Source organism: Psammomys obesus, unplaced genomic scaffold (assembly GCF_907164565.1).
Source record: "Psammomys obesus unplaced genomic scaffold, mPsaObe1.curated_primary_1811, whole genome shotgun sequence".
Taxonomy (NCBI): Eukaryota; Metazoa; Chordata; class Mammalia; order Rodentia; family Muridae; genus Psammomys; species Psammomys obesus.
Genome location: NW_026595981.1, coordinates 10,253,119 through 10,267,573, shown reverse-complemented (window position 1 = coordinate 10,267,573; position 14,455 = coordinate 10,253,119). Strand labels below are relative to the sequence as shown.

The following is a 14,455-nucleotide window of genomic DNA, read 5'->3' as shown; positions in this document are numbered from 1 at the left end:
GAGTTTTAGGACTGCCAAAACTACACAGAGAAATCCTGTCTGCCTGCCTACCTGCCTGAATGACTGACTGAATGAATGAAGGAAGGAAGGAAGGAAAGAAAGAACGAATGAACGAATAAATAAATCCTCTTCTACATCAGTTTTTTTTTTCATCACAAAGTAGAAAGTTAAATGTAAAAGTTTGAAATAATTATTTTTCTTTTTTTTATTTTTACAGCTTTACCAACAGGGACGCTTATGTCAACTGGGCAGTGAATTCTGTGATTTGGAAGTTTTTGCTAAAGTTTTGAGAGCTTTGGATAAAAGGTAAATTTGTGTGTGTGTGTAGGATAGCTTGTTTGCTAGTTTCCTTCCTTCCTTGTCTCATGTGGCCCAAAATGGCCTTGAGCTTGCTAAACTTCTGGTCCTTCTGCCTCTACATAAGTGCTTGGATTACAGATTGGGGACGAGGTCTCTAAAAAAAACCTACTAAAACATATACCATAAAATTTGCCACCAATACCATTTTTAAATGTATAAGCTTGGTGGTTAAGAGCACTGGCTGCTCTCCCAGAGGATTCAAATACAATTCCTGTCACTTACACGACAGCCAGCAACTATCTGTAACTCTACTTTTAGGTGATCCAGCACCTTCTTCTGGCCTTCAAGGACAACAGGCATACATATGGTACATAGGCATACACACAGGCAAAACACTCATATACATAACATGATAAAAAAATAATTTATATAGGGCTGGAGAGATGGTCAGCAGTTAAGAGCCCTGACTGTTCTTCCAGAGAACCTAGATTCAATTTCCAGCACCACATGGCAGCTCACACCTGTCATTAGCTCTAGTTCCAAGGCTTCTGACATCACAGACATACATGCAGACAAAACACCAATGAACATAAATTATTTGAAAATGTATAAAATTCAGTAAATTCAGTGTACTTAACCTTGTTCATCAACCAGCAATAGACTTTTTCACCATAAAAACAAAGTTTATGAGTAGACAAAAGCCACCACCCAATGCTATGATAGTAAATTCCATGGCACGGGACTACAGCTCAATGGAAACCCTTGAAGAACAACATGATGATAATAGTCATACTTTATACATGATGGGAAAGCTCAAAGAACATGCGTGTGCTTTAAAAATAAATGTAAAGCCCTTACTGAGGGGCTTGGTTTTGGTTTTGAAGCAGGGTCTCATGTTTGGATGCCGTCTCTGCCCTTACACCTTACTTGAGATGATATCTCTCTTTATGTTCCCTGCTCCACATGCCAGGCTCACTAACCTGGGAGCTTCCAGTAAGTCTCTTGTTCACGCCTCCCATCACTTCCTAGGGTTGCACTGGGATCATTGGTGCTTGTGCTACTCTGTGGATATATGTGTATTTATGTGTATTCTGGCAGTCCAGAGTCAGGTTGTCAGGCTTGGGAAGCAATTGCTGAGCCTAGCCCACTTGTCTTTTGTTTTTCGAAACAGAGTTTCTTTGTGTAGCCTTGGCTGTCTTGGACTTGCTTTGTAAACCAGGCTGGCCTCGAACTTGCATAGATCTGCCTGGCTCTGTCTCCCTGAATGCTGGAATTACAGGTGTGCGCTATCACACCTGGCTCAGTGTCTTTTTATTTTGGAGCATATTTAATTTTTTCCCCCTGGTTTCTCTGGAACTCCCTCTGCAGATCACCGCTGGCCTCAAATTCATCAAGATCTGCCTGCCTCTGCCTCCTGAATTTATTTTATTTTTATGTTTTTACAGACTTATCCTCACTCACCTTATTCTGTTTTGGAAAACAATGGTGACATATTTCATAAAGAAGCAGCCAGCTCTAAAGGGATAAAATCAGTTACCCCTCTAGAATCATCTTTCTCTTCTCTTTCAGACATTTGCTTCATCATTGTTTTCAGGCTTTGATGGATCATGGTGTTAGAGTTGCTTCTGTCTTGGCCTACTCATTCAGTAGACAGTGTTCTTACATAGCAGAATCAGATGCTGCAGTAAAGGAGAAGGCCATCCAGGTTGGCTTTGTCTTAGGTAAGTCATGGCAAAATAGAGGGGTGTTTTATTCTGCGGTGGCCTTGTGGTTAACCCTTCTAACTATACAGAGTTCTCAGTCTGCACAGGCAGGCTGTGAGCAACTGTCACTCGTACGTAGGTGCGGCACTCCAGCACAGTGCCAGCAGTGTCACTGACGGATGAGGAAGTGAGGGAATGGGTGAGCTCATAGTCCTCAGTGAGCTATGCTTAGAATCCCATGTCTCTGGGATCCCAAAGCAGGTCTTTCTGCTGTGTCATGCTGTCACCAAATTCTTTAACTGCTTACTCTGTGCTGTCCCAGGAGACACAAATCTTTTCAGGGCCTTGTTTTGTTTCTCATTTCCAAAATTAGTTATTTTTAATTTTTCTGGAGATACTATAATGATAGCAGATACATCACCTTAAAATATTCTGGAAAGGCTTATGCATATTGAAAAATACTGTTTGATAATTTTGTAACCCAAGTACTTTTCACAACTTTACAAAGTATGTTTCAGGCAATTATTTATTCAAATTATTGTTCCCTCTTTTTGTGCTGGGGACCAACATTTTTATAAGTTAAACATAAGATGTTAATACTAGGGAGTTTTTGTTCAAGTATTTAGTTGTAAATGTGTCACTAGCCTTCAGGCAGTACACTGGGTCCCTTAACATTACTGATTTTGTTCTTCAGGTGGCTTTCTTTCCGACGCAGGCTGGTACAGCGAGGCGGAGAAGGTTTTTCTCTCTTGCCTTCAGTTGTGTACTCTACATGATGAGATGCTTCACTGGTTTCATGCAGTGGAGTGCTGTGTGAGGTAAGCTGGAGCCAGGCCTGTGATTAAGTGGTACATAGTTAAAGTGCTGCTTAGTGCTGGTGGTTTGGATTCAGAATTCTGGTTATATTCCCAACAGCTGAGTAAATCTCTTAGGTGATAATTATGTCATGGTTTGCTTAGTCCAACCTTCTTCCATTACCAGAATGTCATTAGCCTGTTATAGGTGTCTGTGCATGTGTGTGGGGACAGGATGTTTCTGTGTAGTCCAGCCTGGCCTCGTTCTCTGCCTCCCAGCTGTTGGATTTAAAGGGTGCAACACCAGGCCCAGCATTTTATTTTTGTTTTTCAAGACAGGGTTTCTCCGTGTAGCCTTGGCTGTCCTGGACTCATTTTGTAGACTAAGTTGGCCTTGAACTCAGAGCCTGGCTCTTTATTTATTTATTTGTTTGTTTGTTTATTTTTATGAAGTGAAAGCTTTCTTGAGAGTTGGGTAGGAAACAATTTGAACAGGGATTAAAAGAGAACCTGTATCTCATGTATTTTAATTCTCTGATGTCCAAAGATAAATAGAAATGAGAAGCTAAAACAAAATAATGTTATCTCAGTGTTTGAGAAAAAATAGTGTATATATACCTCACTAATTTTTTTTTTTTAAGGGCAAAGAACATTTTCAAACCTACCAAGACCCCGGGACCTAATGTGTACTAGCAGATACCTCTGTGGGTCTACAAGCCAGAGCCAGAACCTTTGGTAACCTCTGAGTCAGTTACTGGCAAGGGGAATGGCATCCCTACTCTAATACTGCTTTAAATTAGTCACAGCTTACACCTCAGTCCTGTGCAAACATCATCAGTGCTTCAGCACACTCAGGCCTGTCATTAAGCAAGAGGGGCAAGAATGGCTCCTTCTGACTTATCTGCTACGTCTTACACTGGTTTCTTTGTTAGCTTCAGTCAGACAATTCTGAGCTGCATCCTTCTGACTTATCTGCTACGTCTTACACTGGTTTCTTTGTTAGCTTCAGTCAGACAATTCTGAGCTGCATGTGGGTGCTGAGAATTGAATCCGGGTCCTCTGGAAGAACAGCCAGTGCTCTTAACTGCTGGGTTATCTCTCCAGCTCCTTGTTAGCTTAAGTCAAATTAAATGGGAAAAAAAAAAGGGAAGATTCAGATAACCATAGTCAGAAGACAGAATTGGCACGTAACTGCTGACTTTCTAGAAATTAAAAACAAACAAACAAACAAACATAAGGGAGTCTGAGGAAAAGTTGTACATTATCAGTTGGAAATTTTAGATTAAAGAAACAAATTTCTAGAAATGCACAAACTATCCAGATGATTGTGGAAGAACTTGAGCATTTCAACAGACCCATAACAGATGGAGATTGAAAATTTCTGACAAATAGGAATTGCAAATTTTCTTGTAACAAAGAAAATTCAGAACTAGAAGACTTTGCTGGTGAATTGTGCCAAGCATTTAAAGAGTTTGCACTGGTCTATCCCAGACTCTAGAATATTGAAGAAGAGTTTCTTCCCAACTCATTTTATGAGGCCACTATGATCCTATTAATGAAAGCCCAGGAAAGACATCACCAAAAAACAAAACAAAACAAAAAAACACAATTAGAAACCAGTACCTTCTTAACTATAGATGCAAAAATCCTTAACAAAGTACTAACAAATCAAATCTAAAAGATTATCTAAAACAATTTATATTATAATCTTAAAGTGAGATTTAAACCGAGGATGCAAGAGTACTTAGACATGAAAATCAAGTACTATAATATGCCATGATAATAGATTGAATAAAAAATATAATTTTAGTGGATGTTGAAAAGTATTTGTCAGTCTGCTATCCTTTCTTAATAAAAATGCTCAGAGCAGCTGTGTGGTGGTACATGCCTTTAATCAAAGCACTTGGGAAGCAGAGGTAGGCATATCTCTGTGAGTTCAAGGCCAGTCTGATCTACAGAGGGAATTCCAGGACAGCCAATGCTACACACAAAGAAACCCTGTCTTTTGGGAAATCAGAACAAACAAAACCTAGCAGGAAGCTAGAAGTTGGAGAGAACCTCTTTGCTATAACAAACTACAGGGCATGGTGGATGTATGTCTGTAATACTGTCTTGAGCTACATAGCAAAACACTGTCTCAAACCAAGTAGAAGAATGGTACCATTGGGAAGAGTTGGGGAAGGGGGAAAGAAAAACAACAGTAACTTGGTGTTACCCTGGATGCTTTTTTCTCACTGGATCAAGAAAAGGGTAAGGGACGTCTACTGTAGATAGTCAATAATATGTTGGAAATTTTAACCACAATGTGCAAGAAAAAGAAGTAAAGAGCATCCGTATTGGAAAGGGGAAAAAGACTACACTCAATGACTCAGAATGTAGTTAACTAGGTGTTGTGGTCCACATTTGTAATTCCAACACTCGGGAGGCAGAGGTATTTGGCATTGCTGAGAACTTGACTTTAGAAATAAAGGACATCTAAATCCTCTAGAAAATTTGCAGAGGACAGTATCAAGCTAGGTCTTGTGGTTTACTTCTGTAATCTCAACACTCAGGGTACATAGCAAAATCTCATCAGTCTCTTTCCTCTTTTCTCTCTTGTACCTGCACTGTCTTGTCCACCTACTTGAGCTTCCTGAGTTTTGGGAGTACAGGGCTACACCACCATTCCCACTGACCCTGGCTCCAATAAGGACAACCTGTAGAATGGGAAAAAGGATTTACAAATCATGTAGTGGGCCATGGTCTAGTATTTAGAATGTATTAGTAAGTACAAATGACCCAAGGTTTTAAATAGGCAAGGGACTTGAGAAGACACTTTCCAAAGAAGCTGTGTAGATTGGGAACAAGCATATGAAAACAATAGTAGTAGGAATATCAGTCGTTAGGAAACTCTAAGTCAGACACAGATAAGATATCAAGGATTTTGTTTTAATGCGCTATGGCAAGAGCTCTTGCCCAGCATGTTTCATATTGTAGGGTGGATTTCCAGCAATGCCAAAACAAGCAGAAAGGTAGTGGTGGTGAGGATGAAGAAACATTGCAGCCTTTGCATATACTGTTGCCGAGTGTAAAATGATGCAGCTGTGCAATGCACAGTTTGGCAGCTTCTCAGAGTCTAAACATAGAATCACCATATGGCCCCGCACTTGCATTCCAGGGTGCATATTCAAGAGCATTTAAAGCAGAGCCTCAAGGGCTGAAGACATGGCTCAGTGACTAAGAGCATGGATTGGAGGGGGGGGTTTGTTTGTTTGTTTGTTTCATTTTTTGAGACAAGGTTTCTCCATGTAGCCCCGGCTGTCCTGAAACTTGCTCTGTAGTCCAGGGTGGCCTTGAACTCAGAGATCTGCCTGACTTTATCTCCCAAGTGCTGGGACTAAAGGTGTGCTCTGCCACCACCCCCAGGTTTACATTTTAAATTCTTGTATAAAGCATGAATTTGATTCCCAGAACCCACATCAGGCAGCTCACAGCTTCAGGATCTGACACCTCCCTGACCTCATACATAGGCATACACACGTACACATAAATAATAAAAAAGAAAGCAGAGACTCAATTTGTATGCTGTGTCCCAAGAGCCGCCTTCTCACTGTGTCCCAGTGATGCCATCACACTATGAATCCATTGATTAGTTCATGATCCTCATGATCTGTCTCTAGGCTTTTCTTTTTCTTTATTTCTTTTTTCAGGTTGTTTGTTTGAGGCAAGGTTTGTCTGTGTAGCCCTGGCTGTCCTGGAACTTGCTCTGTAGACCAGGCTGGCCTGGAACTCAGAGATCCTCCAGTGCTGGGATTAAAGGTGTGTGCCACCATGCCCAGTTTAGTCCCTTGAGTTTTTTAAAAAAATTACATTTGTTTTTATTTTTGGAGGAGTAGGGGAAGGGGATGGGACACAGTGCACATCAGGAGGTCAGAGGACAACTTCCAGGAGAGCATTGTCTCCTCCATCTGGGTCTTAGGGATTGACAGATTGTTACGTGTAAAAGAAACTTTTATTCACCTGCTTCAGTTGTTGTCTCAGAGGATTACTGCCTTTGTCAGCTAACCTAGGCCTAGTCCTGAAAGCTTCTAGCCTCCATACAATCTAACGGATGCCTAGAATGTTTTCAGCCTCTGAGGCTCCTTAATAAGCTCACCTTTTCTTATTCTTACTAAGTGATTGGCTTTTGGCTTCTTCCATTTCCAACATGAGTAGAAAGGTCAGCTGGGTGCTTTCTCTGCCTCTGAGCTAGTAAGCTTTCACCCCAGCATCTGGCTGCCTGAAAGAACAGTTAGGGCTGCTCTTATTTACTGAGCCTCTTTCCACCTGGTGTCATGTATTTTGCTTTTGCCTGTCTGATATGGATCTAGTAACTTGCTTTCTTTTATAAATTGTATGCTTGTGTTTGTACCATGCGTATGTGTGTTCACATGTGTGGGTACTTACGCGAGTGCATGTAGAGTCATGTAGTTGACAGTGGTTCTTCCTTGACTGCTTTCCACTTCATTGAGGTAAGGTCTCTTGATCTAGCTATCCAGCTTTTTCCAGAAATCCCTTGTCCCTCTCTCCTCAAGAATTCTAGGTTGTCCCTAGGCCTGCCCCGTACTATTTAGGTAGGTTCTGGGAATCTAAATTCTGGTTCTTAGGCTTTCATAGCAAGCTCCTTATCCTTTGAGATCTCTCTAGCCAGCTTTCATTTGGTTCTTATTCTGTGTCGGTGTGTGTATGCATGCACATATAGGCACACATTCCATGGCTTATGCCAGAGGACAACTTTTGGACTTTTGGGACCCCGTTATCTTTTTCCACTGAAATCTGGGTTTGTACATGTGCCACTGCCTTTACTCTCAGTCATCTCGCCAGTACAGCCTTTTAATCTTGCAGTAAACTAGATGACTTCTATGTTTATATATTTTCCATTTGAAGCTTGAAGAGTTTGTCATGGTACACAGTAGTTGCTTTTCAGCCAGGCATTGTAGCACATGCCTTTAATTCTAGCACTTAGGCAGAGGCATAAAGAGCTCTTGAGTTCCAGGATAGCCAGGGCTTTGTAGAGGTCCTACCTCAAAAAACTAAACAAACAACAACAACAACAGTTGATTTTTGCAGTAGCTGTTGATGGGGGAGGTGTGAGTTCACATTGTTGTTGTTGTTGTTGTTTTTTTTTTTTTTTGACAATTGAATCATATTTCTTTTTTTTTATTTTTTTATTTTTCTTTTTAGTTACATTTTGTTAACTCTGTGTCCCAGCTGTATCCCTCTCCCTCATTCCCTCCCCAACCCCACACTCCCTCCCTGGTCTCCTCCCTGCCCCTTTCCAAGTCCACTGATAGGGGAGGACCTCCTCCCCTTTCATCTGATCCTGTTTTATCAGGTATCTTCAGGGCAGGCTGCAAAGTCCTCCTCTGTGGCCTAACAGACTGCTCCTCCCGGTGGGGGGGGGGGGGGGGGGGGGTGAAACAGCCCGCCCCTGAGATCCTGTTAGAAATAGTCTGTGTTCCCCTTACTTTGGAAAACTACTTGGTTACTGAGCTACCACAGGCCACATCCGAGCAGAAGTTCTAGGTTATATCCATAGATGGTCCTTGGTTGAGTGTCAGTCTCAGAAAAGACCCTGTGCCCAGATATATTTGGTCCTTGTAGAGCTCCTATCCTTTCCATATCATACTAACTTCCCTTCTTTCATATGATTCCCTGCACTCTGCCGAGGGTTTGGTTATGAGTCTTAGTGTCTGCTCACATTGTTGTTAATTGTAAAAATAAACTACTTTCACACGTTGGCACCGTACTCTTTGCTCAGACTTGCCAACTGTACCAAAAGTTTCTTGGATCTTTAATTCTGCTTACTCTCAGGCCAGATGAACCTAATGGGTCTCTATATTTAATTGCCCTCCTTTTTTTAATAGACCACCAGCAAGGACTGGAGAAACACCAAGCAGTGCCTTTCTGGCATCCCAGGCTAACTCTGAACTGTGTAGCTGAGAATTACCTTTAACATCTCCTCCTCCAATAGTCTGTTGCCCTATCATGTGCCAGTTACTCAGTAATGGTCAGAGATGATCATCGTCCTGGAGTACGCACGGTGAAGAGCATTGGCGGCTCCTGCTTTCCTTCCCGGTGAAGTGTAGCATCTGTGCTTACCCCTCTCTCATTCACACCTGCATCTCTAATAAAAATCCCCCTTGGAATATTCAGTTCTGGTCTGTTATAAGGGCTTCATTCTGGTGGCCTTGCTGTCACAAATGGGATTTTTGAGGGGCTTTGTTGGTTGGCTGCCCCCCTCAAAGGATCTCAAAGGTTTCCTTGCCTCAGCCTCCAGTGCCGCTGTTACAGGTATGTACTCTCACACTTAGCTTAGAGCATTTCCAGCACTGAGGGAATTCTGTTAAATAGCATTGCTCTACCAGCCAAGTGAAATCATCTTTCCTGCTGTTGAACTAAAACTTCCCACATGACTTCTTTCTTTCCTCATCTTCCTGTACACAGTCCTCTACACAGCGTGTTCCAGACGCACTTGCCACCTTCTTGTTCTTCCCCTTTTCTGCCTTTTTCTCATCTTTTTCAGACAGGGTCTTGCTATGTACCCTCAGCTGACTTCACATTTGTCATGCTCCAGCTGCCCTGGCTAGGATTACATCACCAAGCAGTTTGTTTCTCTCTTATTCTTCACTATACCCTATTGCTAGAAAATTTAGTGGCACAAAAACCCTCAATGAGGGTGTTAAAACATCATATGCACTACCTTTTATAAAGAGATCAAGCTGTTCCTAAATTTCTTCTGCTAGGACTAAAGGCCCATGCACAGCACTGAATGTTTTCTTAACCAGCAATCCTTCTGCCCTTTTGAATTTTTTTTTTTTTTGGGGGGGGGGGGTCTAGGCAGTCTAAAACCATATCATCTTGAATATGCCTGATACTATCTGCAGTTCTTTCTATGTGTGTCCCCTGACTATAAAAGAAAGAATAGACTTTTAGATTATTAGAATGTTTCTCATTTTGGTTTGCTGATATGTTAGTATTTTCGGTATAGCATGAAAAAAATATTTTTCTAGGTTTTCTTTTTAATGCTAGCAATTGAGCCCAAGTGTTTTTATATAGTAAAATGTTCTATCACAAGCCAAATCTTTTTATTATTACTAGTATTTGAGACAGGTGTCATGCATCCCAGGCTAACTTTGAACTGTCTATGTAGCAGGGGATTACCTTTAACATCTGCTCCTCCTGAATCTACAGTCCACGTGCTGGATGGTAGGTTCATTCCACCGTGTCTAGTGTGTGTGGACTGGGGTTTGATGTATGCCAAAAAAGCATGTTGCTGGGTGAACCACATCTTCAGCCCTAGTATTTATTCGTCCACTCGCTCACTCACGCACTTACTTATTTACTCATTTATTTATTGTGGGCAAGGTCTTGCTAAGTCACCACTGATGGCCTTGAACTCATTCTGTAGCCCAGGGCTTGTGCTGCCAGCCTCACTCAATTATCTGCTGTTTTTTATTCTTTTATGCTGCTCAGCTTCTTCATACTTGATTTCCTTGCTCAAAAATAGTCATTCCACCCAGCATTCTAGAGCAGTGTGATTAATTATCCTTCCATCTCCTTTTTGTGTAGTGTTAGGGAATGAACAGAGGGCCTCACACATTGTAGGAAAGGCTCAACCACCTATTTATGTCTTCTTCTCATGTGCTTTTATCTGTCTGTCTGTTTATTTGGTTTTATTTATTTTTAGACAGTTAGCTCTGCCTCTAGAGTGCTGATATTAATGCCCTGCTTGGTTTCTTTGAAGTATCTTTTATGTCTTTATTGCCCTGGGTTCTACACATTTTCAGAAAAATGTATTGCCCTTATAGGTGGTTATAGCATTTAAAAAATAAGCACTGTAAAAGAGAATAAGCACTATAAAAGATAAGTATTTGTCTGTCCTAACAGCTATTCTTCTTGTCCCATATTGTCTGTAGATGTACATAGCCCACTGCCTAGAGTCTAGTCTGATCTAAAGCGTGTTGATACTCTTTCATTCTCATTAGATTGTTAGCAGATTGTGCATTGTTTTCTGTAGCATAGGATTTTCTGCCACAGAGAGTGTAGGACAAATAGTTACCATAGTTTTATCATTGAATTTACCTTAATGTAACAGTAAGCAGAAATGAGTACTTACGAAGCAGCATGAATGGGAGTAGTGCCAACTGATGAAATGGTACACAGATATTAAAAGAAAAAAATTAGAAAGAAAGGTAATGGCAGATTGATTTTTTTTAAATTTTTCACATTTTCTGTATTATATTTGAATTTGGAATAAAAGGATTTTTTGTTTCTTTGTTTAGCACATGCTGAGTAAGCAGCATATTTTAATATTTAGGGAGAGATCAATCACAAAAAACTTACAGCATTATCACTGACACTTTAGACAATGGTTCTTTCAAATGCAGCCTTTCTTCCATCCACTGTCTTGTCCTTTAGGTGCTGCATCGTCATTTTAAGAGAGTGCTAGAGTCACTGCACTGGAAGTGTCAAAACTAAAGGACTCTTGTATTTTTCAGGTTGCTTCATGTGCGAAATGGAAATTGCAAATATCATCTAGGTGAGGAAACATTTAAATTAGCTCAGACGTACATGGATAAGCTGTCAAAACACGGCCAGCAAGCAAACAGAGCTGCCCTCTACGGAGAATTGTGTGCGCTCCTGTTTGCAAAGAGCCATTATGATGAGGTAAGTTGGCAAAAGGAGCATTTGTGAGATGGATCTGAATATATGAAGTGAAATCTAGGGCTCTTAAACTTTTGTACAGGTATTTGTCTGCCCAGCTTGTTTTAAAGGAAATCCTTTGTTAATAGACATATTTGTTTATATGTCATTTTGGATTAACTATTTAAACCCAAGTTTGAACATAAGTATTTAATTTGGCAAGCACCTTACCACTGAAAGGTCTTTAAACTGCATTATAGGTACCATAGTTTCAAAAATGTTATTGTATTACTTTGAAACAATCAGCTTACTTAGTAGCTATCTTAGTTAGGGTTTTACCTCTGTGATAAAACACTGTAACCAAAAGCAACTTATTTATTTCATCTTAACATCAAGATAAGAACTCAAGGCAAAAAACTGGAGGCAAGAATTGCTACAGAGCACATGAAGGAGTGCAGCTTTCTGGCTTGCTTCCCATGACCTGCTCAGCTTGCTTTTTTACAGCCCTCAGGTCCACCAGCCCAGGGATGGTCCCACCTGTATAAGTCATCAATGAAGTGCTTATTAGAACAATATGTAGCATAAAGTAAGCCCTACTAAACAGACAACATAGAAAATAATAGCTAGGTATAATAGCACACACCTATAATCCTAGCACCTGGGAGACAGGCAGTTTGAGGCCAGCCTGATCTACATAGCAAGCTCCAGGTAAGCCAAGGTTACATAGTGAATCCTATCTCAGAAAGAAAGGGTGAATGAAAGAAAGGGGGAGAGAGGGAAGGAAGGAGAGACAGAGACAATACAGTATAACAGAAGGGGAAAGATAATACAGGAAATTTAATCTTGGACCAAAGTCCAAAAGATGAGCTTGGTAAACGAGTGGGCTAGAAGAAAGGGAATGCTTCCTAAGGCAGTGGGAGAGGCTATATACAAAGGTTTCTGGGAAAAATACAATCTGTAATATTTTAATTTAGAAAAACGTTTTTGAGGGGGAATGTTTGCTAGCACTCCTAAAATCACCTCTAATTCACTGAACTCCGGAAAGTCCTCCTTCCTGTTGACTCTGGAATTACAGGTGTGCACCGCCACACTTGGCTTCAGAAAAAGTATGGATGTAAGAAGCAAATAGAGTGTGATCGACTCACACTTTCAAAAAATAGTCTCAGAAAATTCCATGTATTTCATGTAAAATTTGTATGTCAGGGTTGGAGAGATGGCTCAGAGGTTGAGAACACTGACTGTTCTTCCAAAGGTCCTGAGTTCAGTTCCCAGCAACCACATAGATTCTGTTAGCCCCCTCCCACACACATGGTGGCTCACAACCATCTATAGTGAGATCTGGTGTGCAGGCACACATGCAGGCAGAATGCTATATAAATAATAAATAATTCTTAAAAAAATAATAATTTGTGTTGTCTTTAAGTAGTTGAAATCTTGTAGGATAAATTCACAATAATTTCATTAAATACTTTGTTGAGTTTGTTACTTTTCTTTCTCTTTTCAATGTTTTCAAAGGCATACAAGTGGTGCGTTGAGGCGATGAAGGAAATTACATCAGGCTTACCAGTCAAAGTTGTGGTGGATGTTTTAAGACAAGCATCTAAGGTGAATATAATGTAAAACATTAAATGTTTATAGGACTTATTTGGCTCAACTAATTTGATCTATTCTTTAAGTTTCTTTGCTTAGTCTTAGAAATTTAGTTTCTAATCAAAACTGTCCCATGGCTGGGTGTGGTGCCCCACAGCTTTGGTCCTAGCACTTGAGAGGCAGAGACAGGTGGGACTCTGAGGTTAACCTGGTCTACACAGTGAATTCTGGGACATCCAGAGCTACATAGTGAGATTCTTTCTCAAAAAACTTAATAACAACAACAAAAACCTGTTGATACATTTTATCTAATTTTCTTTTATCAGAGAAACCTTGAAATAATTGTTTCAGCTCACTGAAGTTCACATCACTGTACTATTTGGTGCTATTTTTTGTTTTCCTTAAAGCTGTACAATAACTTCAGTTTCTTACTCAGAGATCATGTGGGACCTAATAACATTTCTCTAGGCTCGGGGCTGGGCCTCCTAGTAAATTTACTTTCCTCCTAGGATTTCATTTCACAGCAACATAGCTTGTCACGCTCGACCTGGGAGACAGTCTTTATTTGAATTTTTTTCCTCTAGTTTCTCTTAGTCTTCCTCTCCCTTCCGTTAGCCCCTTTCCACACACAGGGTTTCTCTGTGTAGCCCTGGCTGTCCTGGACTCACTTTGTCTACCAGCTGGCCTCAAACTAACAGAGATCCACCTGCCTCTGCCTCCCAAGTGCTGGGATTAAAGGCATACACCACCGTGCCCAGCTTCTCTAGTTTCTTTTTCTGTAAATAAGTATATAAACTCTCTGAAGCCATTTATTAGTACCTTAAAGTTACTGTTTCATTTTACAGAAGCCTTAAAGCTTGGATGAACTTTCACATACAATCTTTGTCTAGAAGTTACTCACTTGAATATTTCATTTTGGTTGGGTTATTCTGAGTCAGTTCAGATTTTTGGATTAAAAAACACTACTGCTAAATAAATAGAAAACACCACTGTTTTTGTGAAATACTAAAAAAGTTTTGGTTGAATTGTGATCTTGGTCTGTAACCTGGCTAGCCTTAAGCTTGCTGTATAGTCATGGCTGCTCTCAAATTGTAACTTTCCTTGGGTTCCAGGCATGTACCAATGTGCCTGGATCTCTGGAGCAATTCTAATGGCACTGTAAATATTCAGATAACATCCACATGAGGAAAGGATATTAACTTGCTTAATTTAAACCCAGAATTGCTGAAACAATCCTTTACAATAAAAGATCTTCTAGAGGTATCTCCTTCCCTGATCTTAAGCTGTACTATAGAGCAACAGTTATAAAAACTGCATGGTACTGGCATAGAAACAGAATGGTGGATCAAAGGAACCGAACAGAAGACCCAGAAATAAACCCACACACTTGTGGACACCTGATCT

The 14,455-nt window shown here is 40.5% G+C and overlaps 1 protein-coding gene across 2 annotated transcripts in view; it reads left to right on the top strand.

Moving 5' to 3' along the window:
• The first annotated feature begins 221 nt into the window (after nt 1-221).
• Appbp2 (amyloid beta precursor protein binding protein 2) overlaps nt 222-14,455 on the top strand; it is a 32,418-nt gene continuing 18,184 nt past the window's right edge. Inside the window, exons 1-5 of one of the 2 annotated variants that reach the window (XM_055619935.1) lie at nt 222-306; nt 1,870-2,021; nt 2,698-2,821; nt 11,317-11,485; nt 12,977-13,066. In XM_055619935.1, the coding sequence (XP_055475910.1) occupies nt 1,901-2,021; nt 2,698-2,821; nt 11,317-11,485; nt 12,977-13,066 (504 nt within the window). In that variant the 5' untranslated portion in view covers nt 222-306; nt 1,870-1,900. The remainder of the gene's footprint in view (nt 307-1,869; nt 2,022-2,697; nt 2,822-11,316; nt 11,486-12,976; nt 13,067-14,455) is intronic. The other variant, XM_055619936.1, reaches the window with a different exon arrangement.